The sequence below is a fragment of the Chiloscyllium plagiosum genome, unplaced genomic scaffold (genome assembly GCF_037043375.1).
Source record: "Chiloscyllium plagiosum isolate Xiang-an unplaced genomic scaffold, Cpla_swu_hap1 HiC_scaffold_5, whole genome shotgun sequence".
Lineage (NCBI taxonomy): Eukaryota > Metazoa > Chordata > Chondrichthyes > Orectolobiformes > Hemiscylliidae > Chiloscyllium > Chiloscyllium plagiosum.
In genome coordinates this window covers 86,103,069-86,127,279 of record NW_028270143.1, presented here as the reverse complement: position 1 = coordinate 86,127,279, position 24,211 = coordinate 86,103,069, and the positions used below count along the sequence as shown (strand labels likewise).

Here is a 24,211-nt window from a genome sequence, read left to right as displayed (position 1 = left end):
ATTCTATGTGCTTGAGCAGTTGGACCTGTAAACTTTGGAATTCAGAATAAAGAGATGCAACATTATTGAAACACATAAGACTTAAGGGACTAGACAGGTTAGATGCAGAGAGATTGTGTCCTCTTGTGGAAGAGTCTAGGACCAGAGAGAATAGTCTCAGAGTAAGACAGAGATAAGGAAGAATGTTTTCTCTAAGATGGTAGTGAGTCTGTGGAAATTGTTACCACAGAGGCTATAGAGGTTGGTTTGTTAAGTATATTCAAAGCTGAGATAGACAGATTTTCAATTAGTCATGGGATCAAATGTTATGAGGAAAAGGTAGGAAAGTGGATTTGAGGGTTATGAGAGCACCCTTAATCTCATTGATTGGCAGAACAGCCTTAATGGGCTGAATAGTCTATTTCTGCTTTGACATCTTATGGTTGAATATTGTCCCTCATTCTATGAATTGTTTCTTTCTAAAGTGAAAGTTGAAGAAGTCATATAACATTTTCATCAGCTAGGAGCACAGCGTACTTCTTAGGGGGCATCACCACCTCAGCTCTGTTATACACCAGTCACACAGCCAGCCATGAAGCACAACAAAACTGTCAGCTGCTGTCACTAGTGGTGGGAGGATACACGTTGGAGAGCAAATCCAAGTAATGCATTACTGTCTACAGGTCTTTCCTCCAAGATAAGCTCATGATAAATGTATTTTAGGCACAGTATTTTTCAGGTAATGTACTGAACTTAAGCTGAAGACATTTAAACATTGTTCCAGATGGCAAATTTAAAGTAAACACCTGACATGGTCCTTGGTGATTTTGTGTAAATGGCACCTATAATTATATTCATTGAGAAAATGTGTGACGATTAGATTAGATTCCCCACAGTGTGGAAACAGGTCCTTCGGCCCAACAAGTCCACACTGACCCTCCGAAGAGTAACTCACCCAGACCCATTTCCCTCTGACTAATGCACCTAACACTATGGGCAATTTAGCATGGCCAATCCACCTGATCTGCACATCTTTAGACTGTGGGAGGAAACTAGAGCATCTGGAGGAAACCCACGCAGACACTGGGAAAATGTGCAAACTCCACACAGACAGTTGCCCAGGTCCCTGGAGCTGTGAGGCTGCAGTGCTAACCACTGAGCCACCGTGCCGCCCCAAATTTATGAAATGCGAATCTATTCTCTGTTATTTCTTGTGCTGAGCCAAACCATTGTCTTCAAGTGGTTTCCTCAACAGTTATTCTCTGAATACAGGTCCATGTTTAAAACTATCCCGTTGATCTGGAAGCATAAAAAGAAGTAACACTTTCAATACATAAATTGAAGTCTTATGCTGTATATACGTACCCTTTCCCAATAATTCACACAGGGTTTAATGGGCATTAAAATACATCTGGGGTTTACAAATACATAAATGGGTAAAAACAAATAGTTTATAGCAAATCGTCCAATGAAAAGGAGTAGTTTGACATCATAAGTTTAAATATGACAACCCTCAGAAGAATTTGAAGGTTAATGAAAAATTTACAACACCCCAGCAATAACGGAAAAAGATACAAGAGGCCCGAACCTTATTTAACTTCTGTTTTTAAAGTCAAAACATAAAATACTGGCAACATTCATCGGGCGCATGTATCTGTGGAATGGTTTCTGTGATTGGTGACATGGGTTGGACTGCCTCGGCCGCACGGCATTATTTGAATAGAATAGAATCCCTACAGTATATTATTATGAATTACTTTATCATATTCCCTTTTTTATTGTTTCTGATTTTCTTCTATTAATTGTGACCCTCTGAAAATTGAAACTTCTGCTGTTCCGATTTGGTTTTTTTTGCTTTTTGATGACAATGGTTTCTAAAGAAGAGACATCTGTGCAGTGCACATAGTAGTGTTTCGGGTTGATGACCTTGTTTGCTTTTAAAGTGTTAGTTTACTAATCTCTTGTACCTGTCTCTATAGCAACACAAACAAATACACCTTTACTTCCATTGGATAATCATTTTCCAAGAATGGTATGCTCATAATAACCGGATCAATCAGTTGGGTTGCATGCAGACATCTTTCTAATGTATTTCAATTATCTGTTTTCTCCGAATTGAATTCTCATCGTTGTTAATAAAAACGAGTAAAACAAGCAACCGTCGCCATGGTGATGATGCCTAGTATCTTGCCACCTCGCTTCGCTCCCCCTCCTCCAAAAGCTGAGTTGAAACGGAGGGAGAAAGCTTTCCTCTTGGACTGTGTGGCAATCAGTTCGATCGCCAGAGATTATAGTTACTCGGCGCCCAAGGCCGGAACTGTCATCCCGCCTTATAACGCACAGAACGACCACCATGCACTGGCCTATTTCAGGACCAAGCCTCTCCCGCCACTGTTAAGAAAGACCGGTCAAGTAAGTGGACCACTTGAGATAGGTTCTGGGAATGTTATTTATCTGCTTATTTCTGATAGAGGCGCTGTATCCAGATCCCAATCTGCACGAGCAGGTTATTCTAATGGGCTGTCCATCAGCAATTAAGTTACAGCAATTGAACAGAAAGGGCAATTCAGAAACAGAAATGCATTCCCTTGGGGCGTCTTGGGCATTACTGACCGCAGCAGCATTTATTGCCTATGAGGTGGTGACCTGTCTTGACCTGACGGGTTAGCACTGCTGCCTCACAGCACCAGAGACCCGGGTTCAATTCCAGCCTCGGGTGACTGTGTGAAGTTTGCACGTTCTCCCCGTGTCTGCGTGGGTTTCCTGCGGGTGCTCCGGTTTCCTCCCACAGTCCAAAAATGTGCAGGTTAGGTGACTTGGCCATGCTAAATTGCCCATAGTATTAGGTGAAGGGGTAAATGTAGGGGTCTGGGTGGGTTGCTCTTCAGAGGGTCGGCGTGGACTTTTTGGGCCGAAGGGCCTGTTTCCACACTGTAAGAAATCCAATCTTCTTGAACCTGCAGTCCTTCAGTTGTAGGTAGGCTCCAAAGGTTTTGACTCAGCAAAGGAATGATGATAAATTTCCAAATTACAATGGTGTGGGGCATGAAGAACCCGCAGATACTGGTATTCCCGTGATCTGTAGCCCTTGTCCTTCTAGGCGATGGAGGTCACACATTTGGAAGGTGCTGCTATGTAATCAGTACAGTACAAATGTAGATTTTTTTAGAGATATTGAGGAAGAGTCATAAAAGGGATGGCAACCACTTAGAGCTACAACCCATCAAGAATACTACTTCTTGGATGTAATTGGTGTATAGTGTCACATTAATTCTAAAGTAGTTTATTTTGTTTGTTGGCTTTGTGTTATGCAGTTGTAAATTAATTCTGCTAATTCTCTGCCGCCCTCACCCCGCTCCCCTAAGTCCCGTGGTGGGACTTCAATCCATGGTGTGACTGTCGATCGATTCCAGTTTCAAGGAGCTGCAGCAGGTTACCTGCGAACAAGAAACAAAAATGGAGCAGGTACAGCATCAGCACACGTGATGAAAGGCTGGCACAATGCGTGTGGGCAGCATCAGGGTGAAAGACTTTTGCTTTACACTGGTCATTGTTTGTACAGCAATTACAGGAACAGAGTCAGCAACTGGATTGGATTACGACTAGGTGGAGGACAGGTGATTAAATAAGAGATGTAATTATATGTTCAGATTTTTAAAAAAGTTGTAATACAATAGATTAGAAAAATAGGTATGTATTAGAGACTCTGAGGGTGATTTTTGTAAAATGATTCTTCCAAAATACCATCGGGAGAGGACACAGACAAAAACTGGGAAGAACACACTTTTCCAACCTCTACCTATGAGTTGGAGATTAAACATCTGAAGTTCAAAGTTTGATCGCAGCATAGTCAATGTTGACAATGACTTTTTCTTTGCCTCTTATACACTTAATGGTAAGGTCCTAGGGAGTGTTGCTGAACAAAGAGAGCTTGGAGTACAGGTTCATAGCTCCTTGAAAGTGGAGTCGCAGGTCGATAGGATAGTGAAGGAGGCGTTTGGTATGCTTTCCTTTATTTGTCAGAGTATTGAGTACAGGAGTTGGGAGGTCATGTTGCGGCTGTACAGGACATTGGTTAGGCCACTGTTGGAATATTTCGTGCAACTCTGGTCTCCTTCCTAATGATGTTGTGAAACTTGAAAGGGTTCAGAAAAGATTTACAAGGATGTTGCCAGGGTTGGAGGACTTGAGCTATAGGGAGAGGCTGAACAGGCTGGGGCTGTTTTCCCTGGAGCGTCGAAGGCTGAGGAGTGGCTTTATAGAGGTTTACCAAATTATGAGGGGCATGGATAGGATAAATAGGCAAAGTCTTTTCCTTGGGGTCGGGGAGTCCAGAACTAGAGGGCATAGGTTTAGGGTGAGAGGGGAAAGATATAAAAGAGACCTAAGGGGCAACTTTTTCACACAGAGGGTGGTATGTGTATGGAATGAGCTGCCAGAGGATGTGGTGGAGGCTGATACAATTGCAACATTTAAGAGGCATTTGGATAGGTATATGAATAGGAAGGGTTTGGAGGGATATGGGCCGGGTTCTGGCAGGTGAAACTAGATTGAGTTGAGATATCTGGTCGGCATGGACGGGTTGGACCAAAGGTTCTGTTTCAATGCTGTACATCTCTATGACTCCTGTGGGAAGCTCTGTAAAGATGATATCTGACATGCATTTCACTTCATTCCTTTAATACTTGTTATTGATTATGTTGCCGTTATGCATGCACTTTGAGGACTGTTTGATGCAACAACTCCCTGCTTTAATTCATTTAAATTTTATTCAGCCTGACCAGCTTTGATATGACTCCCCTTTAGAACTTACATCAGAGTGGTGCTGGAAAAGCACAGCAGATCAGGCAGCATCCGAGGAGCAGGAAAATCTACGTTTCAGGCAAAAGCCCTTCATCAGGAATTTCCGAAACATTGCCCGAAATATCAATTTTACCCATCTAGCCTGCAAACTGCAAAGTTGATCTACGAATTAGATTTGATTTAATTGAGAAATTAAATTATATTCAAGGCTGAGATAAACAGATTTTCAATTAGTCATGGGATCAAATGTTATGAGGAAAAGGTAGGAAAGTGGATTTGAGGGTTATGAGAGCACCCTTAATCTCATTGATTGGCAGAACAGCCTTAATGGGCTGAATAGTCTATTTCTGCTTTGACATCTTATGGTTGAATATTATGCCTCATTCTATGAATTGTTTCTTTCTAAAGTGAAAGTTGAAGAAGTCATATAACATTTTCATCAGCTAGGAGCACAGCGTACTTCTTAGGGGGCATCACCACCTCAGCTCTGTTATACACCAGTCACACAGCCAGCCATGAAGCACAACAAAACTGTCAGCTGCTGTCACTAGTGGTGGGAGGATACACGTTGGAGAGCAAATCCAAGTAATGCATTACTGTCTACAGGTCTTTCCTCCAAGATAAGCTCATGATTAATGTATTTCAGGCACAGTGAACTGTATTTTTCAGGTAATGTACTGAACTTAAGCTGAAGACATTTAAACATGGTCCTTGGTGATTTTGTGTAAATGGCACCTTTAATTATATTCATTGAGAAAATGTGTGACGATTAGATTAGATTCCCCACAGTGTGGAAACAGGCCCTTCCTGTCTCTATTCCTGATGAAGGGCTTTTGCCCGAAACGTCTATTTTCCTGCTCCTCGGATACTGCCTGACCTGCTGTGCTTTTCCAGCACCACTCTGATGTAAACTCTGGTTTCCAGCATCTGCAGTCCTCACTTTTGCCTAGTTGATTTCCACTTTAGAACTGCACAAACTCAACAACAAATCTGTCAAACATAACTTTTTAAATCCATTATCTAAAGGCTTCTCAAAATTGTTTGAGTCCACTGCCCGTAATTCTGTTACCTTTCATTATGAGTCCATGTCTGAACTGTCTCAAAATGATGCTGATCTGTTATACATATCCTTGGTCTCTCAATACTGATAGTCTTTGCCTTATTTCAGAAATTGCCACAATACTACTGGGGAGCTACAAACACTAAAGGAGTTCCTTCCTTTACTTGCTCATCATGACTGTCCTAAGATCTCGCTTACAGCCAAACTTAGAAATAAACATCCATCAGCTCCCAGCTGACTCACAGAGTATGAAACATATTTGGAACTCCAGCACTATATGGTCAAAATTTCAAAGATGACTTCATGTTGATAAACACCTATTAATTCATCTTAAGTGAAGCTTGATATAGTATTCAAGCAGTATTTGCAGAGAACAGTTGAGAATTACATTGCTCATTATCATTCAAACTTATCCAATGGGACATATTCCCAAATCTATCCAGTCACATAGCTGAGTTCATATCTCTAATCTAGATAAGTAGGAAAAAATGTCTGTGGCTACTTAGCCTTTTGGATTTCCCTAATCTATTTTCCAGCCTTAACACATCCAATGAATTTCTTCCATTTCCATAATGATGACATAATCCAGAACCTTGATGACAAAGTTGTTTGCATTGTAGTAAGGACCAATGTTTTAACATGCCTTCCCTTGCTTCTAAGAGGAGGAATATGACCAAGTTAATAAAACTAGGCTAGCTTGATTAAAAAACGCAAATTGCAAATCCTAATATCAAACAATGTGTACAAAGATTAGTTTTGAAGAATAGTAAAATGGATTCATTTAATTATGTTCGATAGCCTAAGTTAGTTTTACATTCACCCAGACGTGAACTGGATAAGAGCCAAGACAGGTAACTGGAAGTGGTCTTTGTTCTTCTCCAAAGCCTTGCTTAGCAAAAGAACAAGTGTAGTTCTAGTGAACATGAGTTTCTGCGATGCATCCAACCCCTGCAGTCTGAATACTGTGAAATTGTGCAGAATAGCAATTCTAATACAAGTCTGTGTTCATTTAATTTTTACAATGTCTGATCCCTCAAAATCCCAGATTTACCACAGGATGAAATAATAAATTACTTTAATGTGGAATCCATCACATCCAAGAGACCCAAAGATCCTCAGAACCAATTAATTACTTCAAAAGCCAACACTGTTTCCTGGACAAAAATGGCTTTTCCCCTATGTTGTCAGTATCAAAGAAAGGATTATCCTTACAGTACAGTGGCATAAGCAAAGATGACTGATATTGATGATGCAGCAGAAATGTAACAATTTATATAAACACTAAGACCATATTAAGTTTGTGTTTGCTGACAGGTCACTCCGCAGATCAAGTGAAAGGACATTCTCTGTTTCTCTCCGAAGTTAAACCTATATTTGGATACAATGGTCTCTATGGATACAGGAGGAATACACCGGCCCTGCGTAAAGCCCCTTCACCTTTTGGTGTAATTACCCGGTCTGCTATTCATTGAAAAAGCAAGACTGTAAGATATTGCTGCATTACAGTTTGGTGAGGCAGTGTTGGGACATTTTACACCGAAAATGCATATAAGGCTATGCCTTTTGCAAGTAGTAGCATCTAACACTTAAATCATTCTCATTGTTAGAAAGTTCTTAAGCTAAACTACAAATAGGTAAATCTGGTATAGCAACTCTCACTGATGAAATAGATCATTCTGAGATTGTTTTAGTTGTAATATTCAATAAAATCAATAAAATATCCCTTTATAATAACACACGGATATAAAAACCATTAAGGAAACATTTCTGTAAAGTTGATCTAAGAGTTAGATTTGACTTGTCTTCTAATTTCTACGATAAAAACAATTATAATCTATATTAGGTGTGGGAATGATTTTAGCCTTTGTTGTGTCACCCTTTGTGTTTTGCAGTTGTCTTCCTTTCAGATAACAGAAACTTAGTCTCAACTCAGTATTAACGCTCCCTAACAGTGATCTGCAATCGATTTCTGCACTCACTGCAATCGGAGATATACATTAATTTAAATGAAAATATTTTGATCTCTTCAATTAATTATTAAAATTCTTTTATAATCATGAGAACTGGTATAAAATGAAGGTTTGGGTCTCATTATAGTGTTTTCTTTCTTGGTGTTACTTGTTGGAAAGTTGTTAAGACATTTTAGAAGTTTAAATAAACAATTGAAATGCCTTGCAATTTCATTGTGAGATTCTATAATTATATAGGTCTGCGACAAATGTGTGCATTGTTATGCTATAATCTCCTTGCAGTCCATTGTATTTTTTTTCTTTTCTAGTGCATCCATTTTGACTTACTTAATGTCTAAAATAAGAATTAAGATATTAAACAAAACAACTTATTATTTCTGTCATTTTGAGAGACATACCATTTTAAGTTGCGGTAACTTTAACTGAAAGAGAGAAAGGAGTGCACTTTGTCAATATACCAACTTACTTTGCTCTTAATTATCCCAAAGCTTGTTTAGACTAGACCTGCAGCAAATCACAAATAGTAGTATATCCAATGATATTTAAAACTAAAATAGAATGTCATTGTTGACAACTGAGTTTAAAAATGTGCCAGTATTCCACCGGCATAGATGCATTATTTGTAAAGGATTGCCTCAGATATGTCACACAAAAGGGATGGTGTGGCATTAGCTGTCTGCATATTCCAACTGAAGTTGTGTTTTGTAAAAGTAAATTGTATTGAAAGGAAATATTACCTTCATAAACTGAGAATGATTTAAGATATTTTTCCCCTTTCTCAATTACTGCTGAGGTTCTTACTACCCACCTATCTGTAACTCTTGGTTAAGATGTGGGCCTTTGGGGAGATGAGTTCCTGGAACCAATGCCTGAACATTTGGCTTTATTGTTTCAAACCTGAATCAGGTCAGCTAGATGGAGACCTCGATATGTAATTTCTGATCTCAAGAATTGAGATTCAAGAATTCAAAAACACCATTTCTTAAATTGGTACAGTGAAACATGATGGTGGAAAATAAATCCAGGCGTGCAGGTTTTAGCAATGAACAAGGTTGGCAAGATGTCAGTAGTCAGTCACAATAAGGTCATGGATGCAAGGATATTGTTCATGACTGAATGGACTTCCTGGAGAAAACAGACAACAATTGGTGATGTACTGGCAGAATTCAAAAGGTTGTGGTTGAAAGCATATTAAAATTTTTGCAGTTGAAGCATTGTGACAGTAACTTTTATGTTACAGAAGTTACTTGCTTAGGAGTGATTAAGTGTCTTATACCAGATGTCTTACACTAGATTATTAAAATAAAATGTATTAATTTATACTTACCCTGCCTAACTGTTGCCTCCTCATAAAAGATAGTTCCATTTAGAGACTGGACAAATTTTAACCAAATATCATTCATAATAGCTAAATTTATGTATTAGATGATATTCACAAGCTATAAGAATAGTTATTTATATAACCAGTGAAGTAACAACTGATTTTCAAAATTACATAATACATTTATTCACACTATAAGTCATACAATTATCTCTAGTAAATCGAGGATTGCAGTCATGGATCCTCTTGGTAACTAGGAAATTTCAGTTGTAAGAATAATTTGAATAATACATTTGAAATTGAATTTTTGGTTTTGAATACCACATAGAAAATGTTGTTATTGTAAACAAGAAGGCATCTACAAGACTTCTTAAATATGGGTTACTTTAGGCTGGGAGACCAAAGTTTAATACTGCAAAGGTAAAGAGGAAATCTGCAAATTCAAGAAAGGCCCACCATTTTAGGCAATTCAAAAAGAAGCGAGAATACAATATTACAGCTAGGATTGCATTCTGATGAAGGATCTCTATTCAAAACATTAACCTATTATTTTATATCAGTGTATCACTAACATTTTATATTCTCTATCTGATCATGTAATATTTTTATGATATTTTAAACATTATTTGCATAAAATAAAATCACTATTAATTTAACATTAATTTCTTACAAAATTATATGGCTAGTGGATCAAACACTGTAAATACCGACAAACAATGTTTGCTTGATCTTTGAAGAGTGTCTCTCTAATACCTTGACACAAACACTGATGCATATAATTTGCCTTTTCTGTTAATGCACAATAAATATTTTGAAGTACCACTCAGAAGAAGCCACTAGGGAAGCAAACAGTGGTGTTAATTTATGGAATTGTCACTGCTGGGTCATCAGTCTAGGTTAAACTAGTTATTACAAAACAAATTACTATACAATGTTCTGTTAGAAATCATTCTGTTGACTTGGGTTTGAAAGTTAATGCAATGCTGTTGATGCAAAATCGATGTCCCGTAGGTTCTGGTCCATCATCAAACACATGGCCAAGGTGTGCATCGCACTAAATGATTGAAATAAAACAAAGTTCAGTTGGCTTGATACAATGCTAAGAATGTCCTTGAAGCAGTTCAATCTTTTTTTCTAACCAGAAGTATTATCACACACAACTGAGTGACTTTCCCATAACCAATATCACGGTAACATTTTTTTTGCTTTTTCTTTACAGCACTAATCGCCACCAGTAGTCATCCATGTAGCCAATCAAATATTTACAAGCATAGCCCATTACAAGCAATAAAAAACATCAAAATGAAGGGGAGGTAGGGAGAAAGGGAAGGAGCTAAACCAAAATGAAGTTGGAGTAGTAGTTAAAGCACTGTATCCCGTCGGTGCCCACCTCTCTCTTAAGGCATTGAGAACATCGATGGACACCACATACCCCCTGTCCAAGAACTCCCCAGCATGAACATAACCACAGAAGAGGGGAAAGCAGTCAACAGATATGACCCTCTCCGCAGTCCACGCGGAGCTCGGACCTGTTTATAGCCAGCATGACCAGGTGCTCAAAAACTAAATTACCAGAGGTGCTTATGCAGTTTAAATATTAGTTTTATGGGGAGAAGCTCTCAACATCCTCTTAAAAACAATAATGTGCAATAACATAACATCAGCCATTAAAAGTAAACATTTTTATGCACTTTTAAAAGTAGCTGTATGTTACAAATTTGACACAGCTAAGTGTTATAGTTATGAATAGTGATTATCATATAAGCTTTGTTAGAAGAATACTATATTTGCGAAAAGACAATACTGTAACCTTCCCTACGGCCATCTCATATTTTAACCAAATACTAAGGGGCTTCTTTTGAAACAAAACAAAGGTATAAAGCACTTTCAATTCTACTAAGTTGACTGTAGTGACCTTTCTAAAAGTTAACTTTTGGACATTCATCCCCTAGCAATCAACCTTTATTTTCATTGATGGGAAGTAGTTTTCCCTGATGATATAATATATATACACTTGAAAACTGGTGCCTTGCCATATGAAACTGGCATCACAATTGGCAACATTGGTTGACTGTTCATATCTACCTTTTTACAGATAACCTCTGTTCCAGTTGATCCCATAGAGTTATCTGGTCGGCGTAGTGCATTGGTGTTGGTTTCGTCACTGTCCACTGTACCATAAACTTGCCAGAAAGAAGGCCAACCAGTGCCAGAATCGTACTTGGTTTCAGAGCTAATGTTAACCATATAAAGTATAACAAATTCATTACTATCAACCATATCAATAAAGAGTAATAAATTTAATAATTCGCAAACAAACACATAAAAAGAGAACACAATAAAAAGAATATACTGTAATACTGCAATTTTCACATAAAATAAAGACTCTAAATAAATTTGCTGAAAATTAACTTGAGTTGTCATCATGCAGAATCTCACCACTAACTAGTGTACAGTACTGTACTGGTCATGTCATGCCGCTGTACAAATAATTTTCAACATTTACTAATAATCCAAAGAGTGCAAGTTCACATCGAATAATGAACTTGCATAAGTTTTAGAAAGCTGCTGGATTTTCATTTGATGGTTCAGTATCAGTCTGACCAGTACACAGTCTTCCACTGAGTAACTGGGAGTGTTTGGGCAATCTGTTTAAAATAACCATTCCAACTGAGGAGGCATCACCCTCCAACCCATTACTGTACTGATTTCCTTAGAGAAACAAACCTATGGGTAAGAGGTCGATCTACATGTGGCTTCAGTAGTACGCCAAAGTGTTTGAATCTTAACTGGTCCCCAAAGTAGCCTAGCGATCAATTATATCAAAACCACTAGCCAGTGGTTCAACAAGAAGGCCCCCTGACATTTCCCTAAGGGAATGTGGGATGGATAATATATCGGCAGTCATAATCCAACAAAGCATTTAAAAATGTATCTGTGTCTAGTACTAAAAGTATATAGGATTTTTAAAAATGTATTTATCATATTTCATGAAATACTACAGCAGGGATTTGTTCCATCCATTGTGCTTGGAAGGGATTCTTAAAAAAAATCTATTAACATCAAATTCCTTTCTTTTAACTTATATTCTGTCAAGACTTTATTTTTCAAATATGTATCCACTATCTATTCAAAAGCTATTATTAATTCTGCTTCCAACATTGCTACTAATAGGACATTTATCTTATATTATCTACTGACAAAAAGATATATTTTAGCCTTTCCATTTGGTAAAGGTCTTACAGTTATATCCTCTACTAATTATATTACCAATTGCTTTTTATATAGAATTCTGGAACTTTCATTGACAAGGAATTACATTTAGTGAAGATGGAAAATAGATTGCCTTGTCTACTGCTTTTGTGATCAATAAAGTTTAAGTCAAACCTTTCACAAGATCTTTGGAAGTGTCAGCACAAAAAAGGCTATATAATACAGGGAGTCTCCATTCAATTATATTCTGAAACCAATATTTAAGCATTTGCACTTACATAGTATTAATTATATAGAAAATAATCCTGCACTTAACAGAATTGCAGTTAGACAAAAAAGATCCTCATCCAGATAAGATGATATTAGGGGTGAACAAAAGAAATAGATATTAAGAAGATTCTTGAAGGAAGTTAGATGGTGAGGTGAAGGGAGTTGGGAAATGACTTCCAGAGCGCTACATAGCTAAAGTGATGACTGTAAGGTAATGAGTTTGCATTTTTCCTGCAAGATATTTTTATCCAGTTTGGTAATCTGTGCAGGACATACTTATATGAATGTTGTTGTTTCGAGAATATAACTCTTTCTCTGTACAACTGCAGATGTGGGAACCATACATCCATATCAGCTGAATGCTCACCATTGACTTCAGAACCTACCATATTCTGGTCATTGTTTCTCTCTCTCAGGAATTTCCTGGCTCTCTCTATTCTCTTCTTTGTATTATTTTATGCTAAGAACTAAACTGCAGATGTTCAAGAATATCTCTTGTTTTATGTCATAAATGTTTTGAGATTTTTTAAATAGATTTTTTATTAAAAAGGAAGATTTTTAATATTTTTACAAAATTACAAAAATAATACAAACTATTATATTCCACTTTACAATATAATAACCACATCAATATAAATTTAAAAAAACTAACTATAATCTATTCTACAAACAACCAGAACATAAAATAGGATATCATACACTACAAACAATAAACAGAAAGGCAAATAAATAACTAGATACATGCTCAGAATAAATTCTCTCAAGTCATAACAAAACGAACCAGCCGGAAATATTACCACGGCTAAACAAAAGCCCTGGACAGTATGGCCGAAATATCTGATTCACACGGATTATCCCTGGAATGGTAGGTCTAACATACGAGGAACGGCTGAGGATCCTGGGATTGTATTCATTGGAGTTTAGAAGATTAAGGGGAGATCTAATAGAAACTTACAAGATAAATCATGGCTTGGCAAGGGTGGATGCTAGGAAATTGTTTCCGTTAGGTGAGGAGACTAGGACCCATGGACACAGCCTTAGAATTAGAGGGGGTAAATTCAGAACAGAAATGGGGAGACATTTCTTCAGCCAGAGAGTGGTGGGCCTGTGGAATTCATTGCCGCAGAGTGCAGTGGAGGCCGGGACACTAAATGTCTTCAAGGCAGAGATTGATAAATTCTTGATCTCACAAGGAATTAAGGGCTACGGGGAGAATGCGGGTAAGTGGAGTTGAAATGCCCATCAGCCATGATTGAATGGCGGAGTGGACTCGATGGGCCTAATGGCCTTACTTCCACTCCTATGTCTTATGGTCTTATCTGTGTCGATGTAGTTCAAAAAGGGCTGCCATGAACTATAAAATAGTTCCATTTTTGGTGCAACATATTCGTAAGGAAACCAAGGGGGATATATTCCATGACTATTCTGTGCCAATTTGAAAGTCCTGGGAGACCTTCGGATACCCAATTCATTAAAATATTTTTCCTCACACAAAAGGAAAGGCTAGTAAATAATTTCCTCCCATGTACATCCAGAGAGGGAAAATTTGGAGAGCCCTAAAGTAGGGACACTGGATCCAATCCAATCTCCGTACCCAAAATCTCTGTCAAGGCATTTGCTGCTCTGTCCCAATACCTGTGGATCTTATGGCATGGCCACAAACAATGCGTGAGAGTACCAACTTTGATTTTGCATTTAGGATATACTGGGGATACTCCTGACTTGAACTTTGCAAGTTGCTCAGGTGCCATGTGAGCCCAGTGAAGTATCTTTAATTGAGTAGCCTGAGTTCTGTTACAGATGGAGATCTTCCTGGCATTTTCCCAGATGACCTCCCACATTTCTAAGGAGATTTCCAACCCTAATTCTTGATTCCAGGTTTTATATAACCGTTCTATGTCCTTCGCTACCTTATTGCACAGTGAGTGGTAGACAGTACTGACCAAGGGCAGCCCCATCGGCCAAAGCACTCTCCTTTCCCTATCTGATTTGTAAGGATTGACTATCAGTGTGGTCTTCTTTTGTATAAAGTCTTGTATTTGAAAATACCGAAAGAGATCCTTGTTAGGCAGTCTAAACTTCTGGTGTAGCTGCTCAAAGGACATCATGACCTCCCCATCAAACAGATCTCCCAAACAGGAGATACCTTTGAACTTCCAAGTTTTGACTGTAGCATCGGTCAGCCCTGGCTGGAATCCCGATGTTCCCACTATAGGGGTATAAGGGGAGGTTTTTTGCAGGTTACCCTCATCTTGTCGCATTATCCTCCAGGCTTTGATTGTATTTAATACAATAGGGTTTTTACAGTAGCCTATAATAACACTCATCTTGTCCATAAATAGTAGATTGATGAGGGGACAATATCTAACCAGATTGATTGTGGTTCCCAAGAGACCCAATCAGCCACATAAGATAATAGGGAGCTCAACTGGTACCTCCTGAAATCTGGAAAGTCAAGCCCTCCCCTTGTGGAAGCTGCAGCTTTTCTAATTTGATAAAGGGGCATCTATAATTCCAAATAAAGGAGCCAAGCCAACCATAAAGCTTATGCAGCACCTGTCTCGGCAGCATCAAGGGGAGCATTCTCATATGGTATAAAAGGTGAGGTAGGATATTCATCTTAACTAAGGCTACTCTGCCAAGCCAGGATGTTGGGAGATCTTCCTAGCATTGAAGGTCCTGCCTTATTTTCTCTAATAAGTGCTTTATATAGCTGACCAAATACCGGAGTAATAAAAATACCTAAAAAACTTCTAGTGACCACCGAAGGGTAAAACAAGATGCTTCCAGAAAATTGGATATACTGGCAAGGCCTCCCAACGGCATGGCCTCAGATTTCATAAAATTGATTTTGTAGCCTGAAAACTTACCACATAGATTGACCATTTGAATTAAGCATGGCACAGATGTCAAAGGATCACTTAATAAAAGGAGGACATTTTGTGCTTGCCTGATCCAACCTCCGGAGCGGTTATGCTAGGGTCAGTTCGTATAACTTCTGCCAGCGGTTCAATCACTAGCGTAAATAATAATGGTGAGAGGACAACCCTGAAGACAGCCCCTGCCAACACTAAAGCTATCTGAACTTAAACCGTTGGTGATCACCGCTGCTTTGGGATCATTACATAATACTGAAACCCATTTAGTAAAGACCTCTCCAACACTCAACCATTCCAGCATAGGAATGATATGGCCATTCTACCCGATCGAATGCCTTCTCTGCATCTAGAGAGACAACTAAACCTGGTATCGCTGCCTCCTGGCAGACTTGTATCATATTAAAGACTCTTCTAATGTTATTAGTTGAGGAGAAAGTGAGGTCTGCAGATGCTGGAGATCAGAGCTGGAAATGTGTTGCTGGAGAAGCGCAGCAGGTCAGGCAGCATCCAGGGAACAGGAGAATCGACGTTTCGGGCATAAGCCCTTCTTCAGGAATGAGGAAAGTTTGTCCAGCAGCCTAAGATAAAAGGTAGGGAGGAGGGACTTGGGGGAGGGGCGTCGGAAATGTGATAGGTGGAAAGAGGTCAAGGTGAGGGTGATAGGTCAGATTGGGGTGGGGGCGGAGAGGTCGGGAAGAAGATCTCAGGTTAGGAAGGCGGTGTTGAATTTGATGGATTTGACTGAGACAGGGTGGGGGGAGGGGAAATGAGGAAACTGGTGAAATCCGAGTTCATCCCTTGTGGTTGGAGGGTTCCTAGCCGGAAGATGAGGCGTTCTTCCTCCAACCGTCGTTTTGTTGTGGTCTGACGATGGAGGAGTCCAAAGACCTGCATATCCTTGGTGGAGTGGGAGGGGGAATTGAAATATTGAGCTACAGGGTGGTTGGGTTGGTTGGTCCGGGTGTCCCAGAGGTGTTCTCTGAAACGCTCCGCAAGTAGCCGGCCTGTCTCCCCAATATAGAGGAGGCCACATCGGGTGCAGAGGATGCAATAGATGATATGTGTGGAGGTGCAGGTGAATCTGTGGCGGATATGGAAGTTTCCTTTGGGGCCTTGGAGGGAGGTGAGGGGGGAGGTGTGGGCGCAAGTCTTGCACCTCCTGCGGTTGCAGGGGAAGGTGCCGGGAGTGGAGGTTGGGTTGGTGGGGGGTGTGGATCTGACGAGGGAGTCACGGAGGGAGTGGTCTTTACGGAATGCTGATAGGGGAGGGGAGGGAAATATATCCTTGGTGGTGGGGTCCGTTTGGAGGTAGCGGAAATGACGGCGGATGATGCGCTGTACATGGAGATTGGTGGGGTGGTAGGTGAGGACCAGTGGGGTTCTGTCCTGGTGGCGGTTGGAGGGGCGGGGTTCAAGGGCGGAGGAGCGGGAAGTGGAAGAGATGTGGTGGAGGGCATCATCGACCACGTCGGGGGGGGGGAAAATTGCGGTCCTTGAAGAAGGAGGCCATCTGGGTTGTGCGTTTTTGGAACTGGTCCTCCTGGGAGCAGATGCGGCGGAGTCGAAGGAATTGGGAGAATGGGATGGCGTTTTTACAGGGGGCAGGATGGGAGGAGGTGTAGTCCAGATAGCTGTGGGAGTTGGTCGGTTTGTAGTAGATGTCCATGTTGATTCGGTCGCCTTAAATAGAAATAGAAAGGTCGAGGAAGGGGAGGGAGGAATCTGAGACTGTCCAGGTGAATTTGAGGTCGGGGTGGAAGGTGTTGGTGAAGTGGATGAACTGTTCAACCTCCTCGTGGGAGCACGAGGCGGCGCCGATACAGTCATCGATGTAGCGGAGGAAAAGGTGGGGGGTGGGGCCAGTGTAGTTGCGGAAGATGGATTGTTCCACATATCCTACGAAGAGGCAGGCATAGCTGGGGCCCATGCGGGTGCCCATGGCTACTCCTTTCGTTTCGAGGAAGTGGGAGGATTGGAAAGAGAAGTTGTTCAGGGTGAGGACCAGTTCAGTCAGTCAAAGGAGGGTGTCAGTGGAAGGGTACTGGTCGGTACGGCGGGAAAGAAAGAAGCGGAGGGCTTTGAGAGGAAAGAAGCGGAGGGCTTTGAGAGGAAAGGACACCCTTCCACTGACAACTAAATAAGAAAAAAAGAAAGAACACCCCACTCAGTAACACCCCTCAATAATTCAATAAACCGCATGAGCTGTAGATAAGAAACCAAAGAAAGAATAAGGAACAACCCCCCCCCCCCAGGGAAAGATGGACAAAAGGAAGATGGAAAAAGGAAGAAGGATAGACGGGGGGGGGGGGGGGGGGGGGGGGAGAAATAAAATAAAGTCGTTATCCATACAGTTCAAGTGCCGCAGTCTATTTCAGAGTGTCCGGGAATTCTTTAACTTTCTCCGGTGATCCAAAGTTATATACAGATCCTCCATGATTGAAGCACAGCGTTGCTGGATATTGCATAGAATATTGAATATTTAAGTCTCTCAGAGATCTTCGTTTCGTCGAATGCCCTCCTCTTGTGGACCACGACCGGAGAAAAGTCCTGAAACAACATTATCTTGGAGCCCTTGTACATCATGACATGGGGATCCTGCCCCAGGACTCTGGAGGCCTCCAGCAACATTTGTTTTTCCCTGTAACAGTGAAGTCGAACTAGAACCAGGTGGGGGTGTTGGTCCAACCTTGGCCTGTGCACAGCAACCCACCCGGCCTAGCTCTGACTCCAATTTTAATAGTTGTGGGAGCCATTGCTCCAGGAAATCCACAAGCTGGCCTTCCTCCTCCTCTTCGGGAAGGCCCAGCAACTGAATATTTTTCCGACGACCTCGATTTTCGAGGTCGTCGATATACTCCTCAGGGTCTGGACTCGCTACTCCAGAGCCGAGACCTGACCCACGGATGACTCAGCAGCAGTCGCCAAGGCTGCGGCTCATTGCTCCGCCCCTCCAACACACTGCCCGAGTTTCTCAATCTCTCGGTCATGCTTCTGCAGCATGACCAAGATCAACTCCCACCTGGACCTGGTCTCATTGATGGACATATCGATCTTCTCTCGGAGTTTAATGAACTCCAAGATCAGGCTCGGCTCTGCAGGTACGTCCCCCAAGGTGGCCGCGGACGTCTCTGCTGCTGCCAGGGGGGTGGGGGTTGTCCCCCCGCCTGTTACGAGCTGCGAGAGGTTTTGCCCTTAGTCATTTTAAAAAGCACCAAAGTGTTAAAGTTTGATGCAAAATGGCCACAAGTGTTGGGCAAAAACTATTTTATGTATTTTTACAGGTGAGGTAAGGGAGGGCACCCCACTTTGCCTGAGTCTTGGGCAGAGCTCTGCAGACTCAGACTTGCTGGGTCGCCGCCATCTTGGATCTCCTGGTTTTGAGATTCTTGATGATGCCAGCTTCTCTTCAATCAGGACCTATGCATTTCATGTCAGGAATTTTCAGGAAGGTAAAACTAACAAATCAATGGGACTGAAACTGGAAGATAGGAACGAGAAAACCTGTTTTACTTCAATTTCATTGATATTAGCACCAATTCCCTTGAATATGCATCCATCAAACATTCCATACACTTGCTCAGTCAAAAAAACAAAACATCAACCAATGTGAATTTTCTGCTGATCTTTAAATTAATTTATTTTAGCTTAAAACAAATCCTTAAAAAGAAATATTAAAGTAAAACAGAGCAAGGCATTTAAAATGCAATAAAATTTATTTGTGAAGTTCATTCTTTTTACTGTCATTCATGATTTTAATTGCAGAGAAACTGTAAAATGACATAGGCAGCAAAGTTTCATTGAAAAACTAAGTATCTGCAATAACTACTGCAGATTGGCAAATCTGATTCTTAGGGTGCAATTTTTCAGGTTCAGAGATGGAGGGCTAGAACCCACCCACCTTCATGATCTTTCTCTAATGAAGTTCTGGGCAGCAAGATCCAAACTTGATTTTCCAACATGGCCACCAACTGAGGCCCTTAAGTGGTCAATTAAGGGACACAGGAGTGTCATAGTCAGCTCCACATGGAATGAGAAAGATTGGATCTACCTCACTGGTAAACCGGTGCAAGCCGGTTGTTTGCTTATTTCCTGTGGGGTGGGGGTTGTTCCCTTGATAATTTGAGCAAGAATGAGGGACTGGACCTCCTCCAGCTGCCATGTGCCAATCTTCACCTTGCTGCCAAACCTCTGCTTTCCTCTAACTCTCACCCAGAACTAGAACCAACCATTCCCTCCAAAAATGTTACCTTCCCCGTTGGTTATCCTCCACTCTGGGATTCTGAGGGCAGTGGTGACCCAGCAGCATCTATAGCCTCCACTCTGATATTGCTGAGTTCTGCAATGGCTAACCTCTTATTGGCTGGCAGCCAATCTAGAGGTAGGCCATAGTCTCGTGGTATTATTGCTGGACTATTAATCCGGAAAATCAGGTAATGTTCTGGGGATCTGGATTTGAAGCCTGCCATGGCAGATGATGAAATTTGAATTCAATAAAAATCTGGCCATGAAACCATTGCTGATTATCAAGGAAAAACCCATCTGATTAATGCGTCATCCTTACCTGGTCTGGTCTACATGTGGCTCCAGACCCACAGTAACGTAGGTAACTCTTAACTGCCCTCTGAGCAATTAAAGATGGGCAATAAATGCTGCTCCAGTCATGACATCCAATAAACAAAAAGCCCCTGATTGGTTGATTGGACTGTCTGCTCGGAGGTCCTAATTCTGTTAGAAAGCCCATCAGCCAAAAGATCAGGTTGGCTTTCTTATCTTAATAAGCTGAGGACTTTCACCCTGGAAATGGTCCTGCTCTCGGACTTAGTCTAAAAATAGGAAAATCCAGACCTTAGATTTTTATTACTTTTGGAAACTGTATTCTGTGATTCCAGGTATTCTGTCTGGGACAAGCTTCTTTACCATTTATACCTGGAGCAATCAGGAGTATCCACATCAGGTACCTCTGCCTTATGTCCCATTTGCACTTTTATTCCATACTTGCCGGTTTATTCTGTTTAAATTTCATGGATTTCTAGCTTTGGAAAGGGCTCATTTCAGCATTATTAAGTCGCTAGTAGATACATCCTAAAATCAACCTGCAAGCTCTGTCAATATTCACTATTTCTGAAAGGTGCAAGTCAACGGGTACATTGATTTAATCTCTGACGAAACCCTCAAGACAATATGATAATCATCCAACATTGCTGCAAAAGACAAAACATTTGGGTATCTTTGAATTACTGCATAGTTATTCTCAGTTCTTGACACACACCTGCAGACTTTAAAATGGTTATTTCTGTTTAACCATTCCAGAATAAACATTGAAAGACCAGATATACCCACATCTAATATTGATTACAGACAATATGGCTTTGATTTGGTGGCTTACCTGAACAGTGCAGCATTGCAGCACACACAGTGATATATGCCTTGCTCAGTATTATTCAGATAGATTCCACTGAAAGGCTGTAAATAATAAAACATTGTAGTTTGTAATATTAAAAACAACAATCTGTGTTCCATTAAAAAATGCAACTTTGGAGAATAAAGATGAAAATAAAACTCCCATACTATTTAAATGTGATGCTTATTATTAACCATATTCAGTGAAATAGAGTCATAGAGATGTATACCATGGAAACAGACCTTTAAGTCCAACTCATCCACGCCGACCAGATATTCCAATCTAATCTAGTCCCATTTGCCAGCACTTGGCTCATATCCTTCCAAACCCTTCCTATTCATATACCGTCCAGATGCTTTTTAATTGAGACTCATAGAATTATAGAGTTGTACAGCATGGAAACATACCCTTTGGTCCAACTTGGCCATGCCAACCAGATATTCTAATTTAGTCTAGTCCTACTTGCCAGCATTTGGCCCATATCCCTCTAAACCTTTCCAATTTGTGTACCTATCCAGATGCCTTTTAAATGCTGTAATTGTACCAGCTTCCCCCACTTCCTCTGGCAGTTCATTCCATACATGCACCTTAGTGAAAAAGTTGCCCCTTAGGTCCCTTTTATATCGTTCCCCACTTACCTAAACCTATTCCCTCTAGTTCTGGACTCCACCACCCCAGGGAAAAAACCTTGTCTATTTAGCCTAGCCATGCCCCTCATGATTTTATAAACCTCTATAAGGTCTCCCCTCAGCCTCTGACGCTCCAGGGAAAAAGGCCCCAGCCTGTTCAGCCTCTCCCTATAGCTCAAATCCTCCAACCCTGGCAACATCATTGTAAATCTTTTCTGAACCTTTTCGTGTTTCACAACATCCTTCTGAGAGGAAGGAGACCAGAACTGCAGGCCATTCATGTTGCAACTGTCCAGGACTTTGGTTAAGCCACTTCTGGAAAAATACGTTCAATTCTGGTCTCCTTGCTATAGGGAAAATGTTGTGAAACTTGAAAGGGTGCAATTAAGATTTACAAAGATATTGCTGGAGTTGGAGAGTTTGAACCAAAAGGATAGACTGAACAGGCTGGGGCTATTTTCCCTGGAGCTTCGGAAGCTGAGGAGTGACCTTGCAGAGGTTTATGAAATCATGAGAGGCATGGTAATGGTAAATAGACAAGGTCTTTTCCCAGAGCAGCGGAATCCAAAACTAGAGGGCATAAGGTAAGAGGGGAAAGATATAAAAGGGACCTGGGGGGCAATGTTTTCATTCAGAGGGTGGTGCGTGTATGGAATGAGATGCCAGAGGGACTGTTGGATGCTGGTACAATTACAGCATTTAAAAGGCATCTGGATAGGTACACAAATAGAAAAGGTTTAGAGGGATATGGGCCAAATGCTGGCAAGTAGGACTAGATTAAATTAGAATGTCTGGTTGGCATGGCCAAGTTGGACTGAAGGGTCTGTTTCCATGCTGTATACAACTCTATAATTCTATGAGTTTAAATGTTACAGACAATGACTGTAACCTTACCTCTGAAATCCAACCACTTTGACTTGCTTGTGCAAGGCTGCAATGAGTACTGGAGCTGATAGACACTGGCAGAACCCAGAGTGTGCAGGTAACTGGGCAACAGCAGAGTCAACAACATTATTTGTTGATGACTGAAATCAGACAAATGTTCGGGCGGTAAACTGGTTAAATTATATTTATTTATTTCATGGACACATATGTCTGTGCAATTTTACATTGACAACCAGCTTTGGTGCCCTAAAGTCAGGTGAATCTTTATGAAAAGAGAAAAGCTTTCAGTTTCTTTACTCACCACCACCCCCCTCCGCCAATTTCTTTATTAGATAAAACAATTACATTTTCAACTTTTTGATCAAACTTAAGAATAATTGGCTTTAAGTTTACAAAATGTATTTCATGCCTTCTGGGGACCCTAATTTCATATCTTGCAGATATGTTCGTGATTGGGATTTCAGCCATTTCATTAGCTGTTCCACTTGTGAAATTCTCCTTATTCTTTTAACTATATCCAGACAAATAATAAGTAGAATAATACTGAAGCATTCTGGATCTCTCTTAGCCATCAATTTTATTTATGAATTGAATTGGTGATTAAAGATAGTCAACATGACTCTTTGGGTTGGAAATAATGTTTCATTAACTTGTTAGAGTTTTTCAAAGAAGTGACAAAGAAGATTGATGAAAGCAGAGCAATGGACTTTGTTTATGTGGACTTCAGTGAGGCACTCCCCAAGGTTTAGCATGGTAGACTAGTTAGCAAGGTTAGATCACATGGCTTACAGGAAGGGCTAGCTATTTGGATACAAAATCATCTCAAAGTTAGAAGATAGAGGTGGTGGTGGAGAATTGCTTTATGGACTGTAGACCTGTGACCAGCCATATGCTTTAAAAAGGATTTAAGGGGGATCCAAGATGGCAGTGAACTGAAAGGTCTGCCTTGCTGAGCTCTGCACCCTAACCCAGGTGTAGTGGTGTTTTTGAGGAGAAAGTGAGGTCTGCAGATGCTGGAGATCAGAGCTGAAAATGTGTTGCTGGAAAAGCGCAGCAGGTCAGGCAGCATCCAGGGAACAGGAGAATCGACGTTGCGGACATAAGCCCTTCTTCAGGCATAAGCCCTTCTTCATAAGGTCCTGAAGAAGGGCTTATGCCCGAAACGTCGGATTCTCCTGTTCCCTGGATGCTGCCTGACCTGCTGCGCTTTTCCAGCAACACATTTTCAGTAGTGGTGTTTTTGCCACCCCTAACTTAAGTTTGTTTTCAGAAATAAATTGCTGTTAAGCAGTTGTGGAACTGCTTAAGTCTTGTTTTGGTAAGCGAGGATGACTAATGGGAAACATTTCACTAAGTCCCAACACACTGGACATGCACCAATGGCAGCCGTGACTGTGACGGCAGCTGCAGCTTCCTTTGCAGCTGCGATGGAATCACCTATCTAACAAGTCAAGCAGTAGACTGCAATGTCGGAGACCATGATCGAGTCCTTGACAGAGAGGATCCAGGTCCTCGAGAAACAGGACCAGACCTTAACCAAACAGGTCGACTGCCTTGAAAATAGAGGTAGGAGAAAGAATATTCATGTCATTGGACTGCCAGAGGGAGCAGAAAGCAGCCGGTCGGCAGGTTTTTTTGAAGACTGGCTGCTGCGATTTCTTCTTTGGGAGGCCGAGGTGGGCCGGGTGAAGGTTGACAGAGTTCACCGGGTTAAAGTGTGCAAGTCCAGCCCAGACCAACACCCTCACCTGGTCTTGATGCGATTCCAGTCCTACAGGGACCAGCAGAAAGTTATGGAAGC

General features: G+C 41.0%; 2 protein-coding genes across 3 annotated transcripts in view; one reads left to right on the top strand and one right to left on the bottom strand.

Moving 5' to 3' along the window:
* The first annotated feature begins 1,967 nt into the window (after positions 1–1,967).
* Positions 1,968–8,570, top strand: LOC122550034 (sperm microtubule associated protein 1-like). Of its 2 annotated transcripts, none has more exons than XM_087987401.1 (3): positions 1,968–2,391; positions 3,345–3,596; positions 7,157–8,570. In XM_087987401.1, exons 1-3 carry the CDS (start codon positions 2,146–2,148, stop codon positions 7,175–7,177), a joined length of 519 nt encoding a protein of 172 aa, XP_087843527.1. In that variant the 5' UTR covers positions 1,968–2,145; the 3' UTR covers positions 7,178–8,570. The 2 variants fall into 2 exon arrangements, with proteins under 2 accessions (XP_087843527.1, XP_043546388.2); XM_043690453.2 differs by having other exon boundaries at positions 1,995–2,391; positions 3,345–3,444; positions 7,157–8,558.
* Positions 8,571–8,577: 7 nt separating this feature from the next.
* Positions 8,578–24,211, bottom strand: part of msrb2 (methionine sulfoxide reductase B2) — a 60,050-nt gene continuing 44,416 nt past the window's right edge. Inside the window, exons 3-5 of the mRNA XM_043690452.2 lie at positions 20,882–20,958; positions 11,219–11,366; positions 8,578–10,187 (exon numbers count right to left, since the gene is read on the bottom strand). Of these exons, the coding sequence (XP_043546387.1) occupies positions 10,080–10,187; positions 11,219–11,366; positions 20,882–20,958 (333 nt within the window). The 3' untranslated portion in view covers positions 8,578–10,079. The remainder of the gene's footprint in view (positions 10,188–11,218; positions 11,367–20,881; positions 20,959–24,211) is intronic.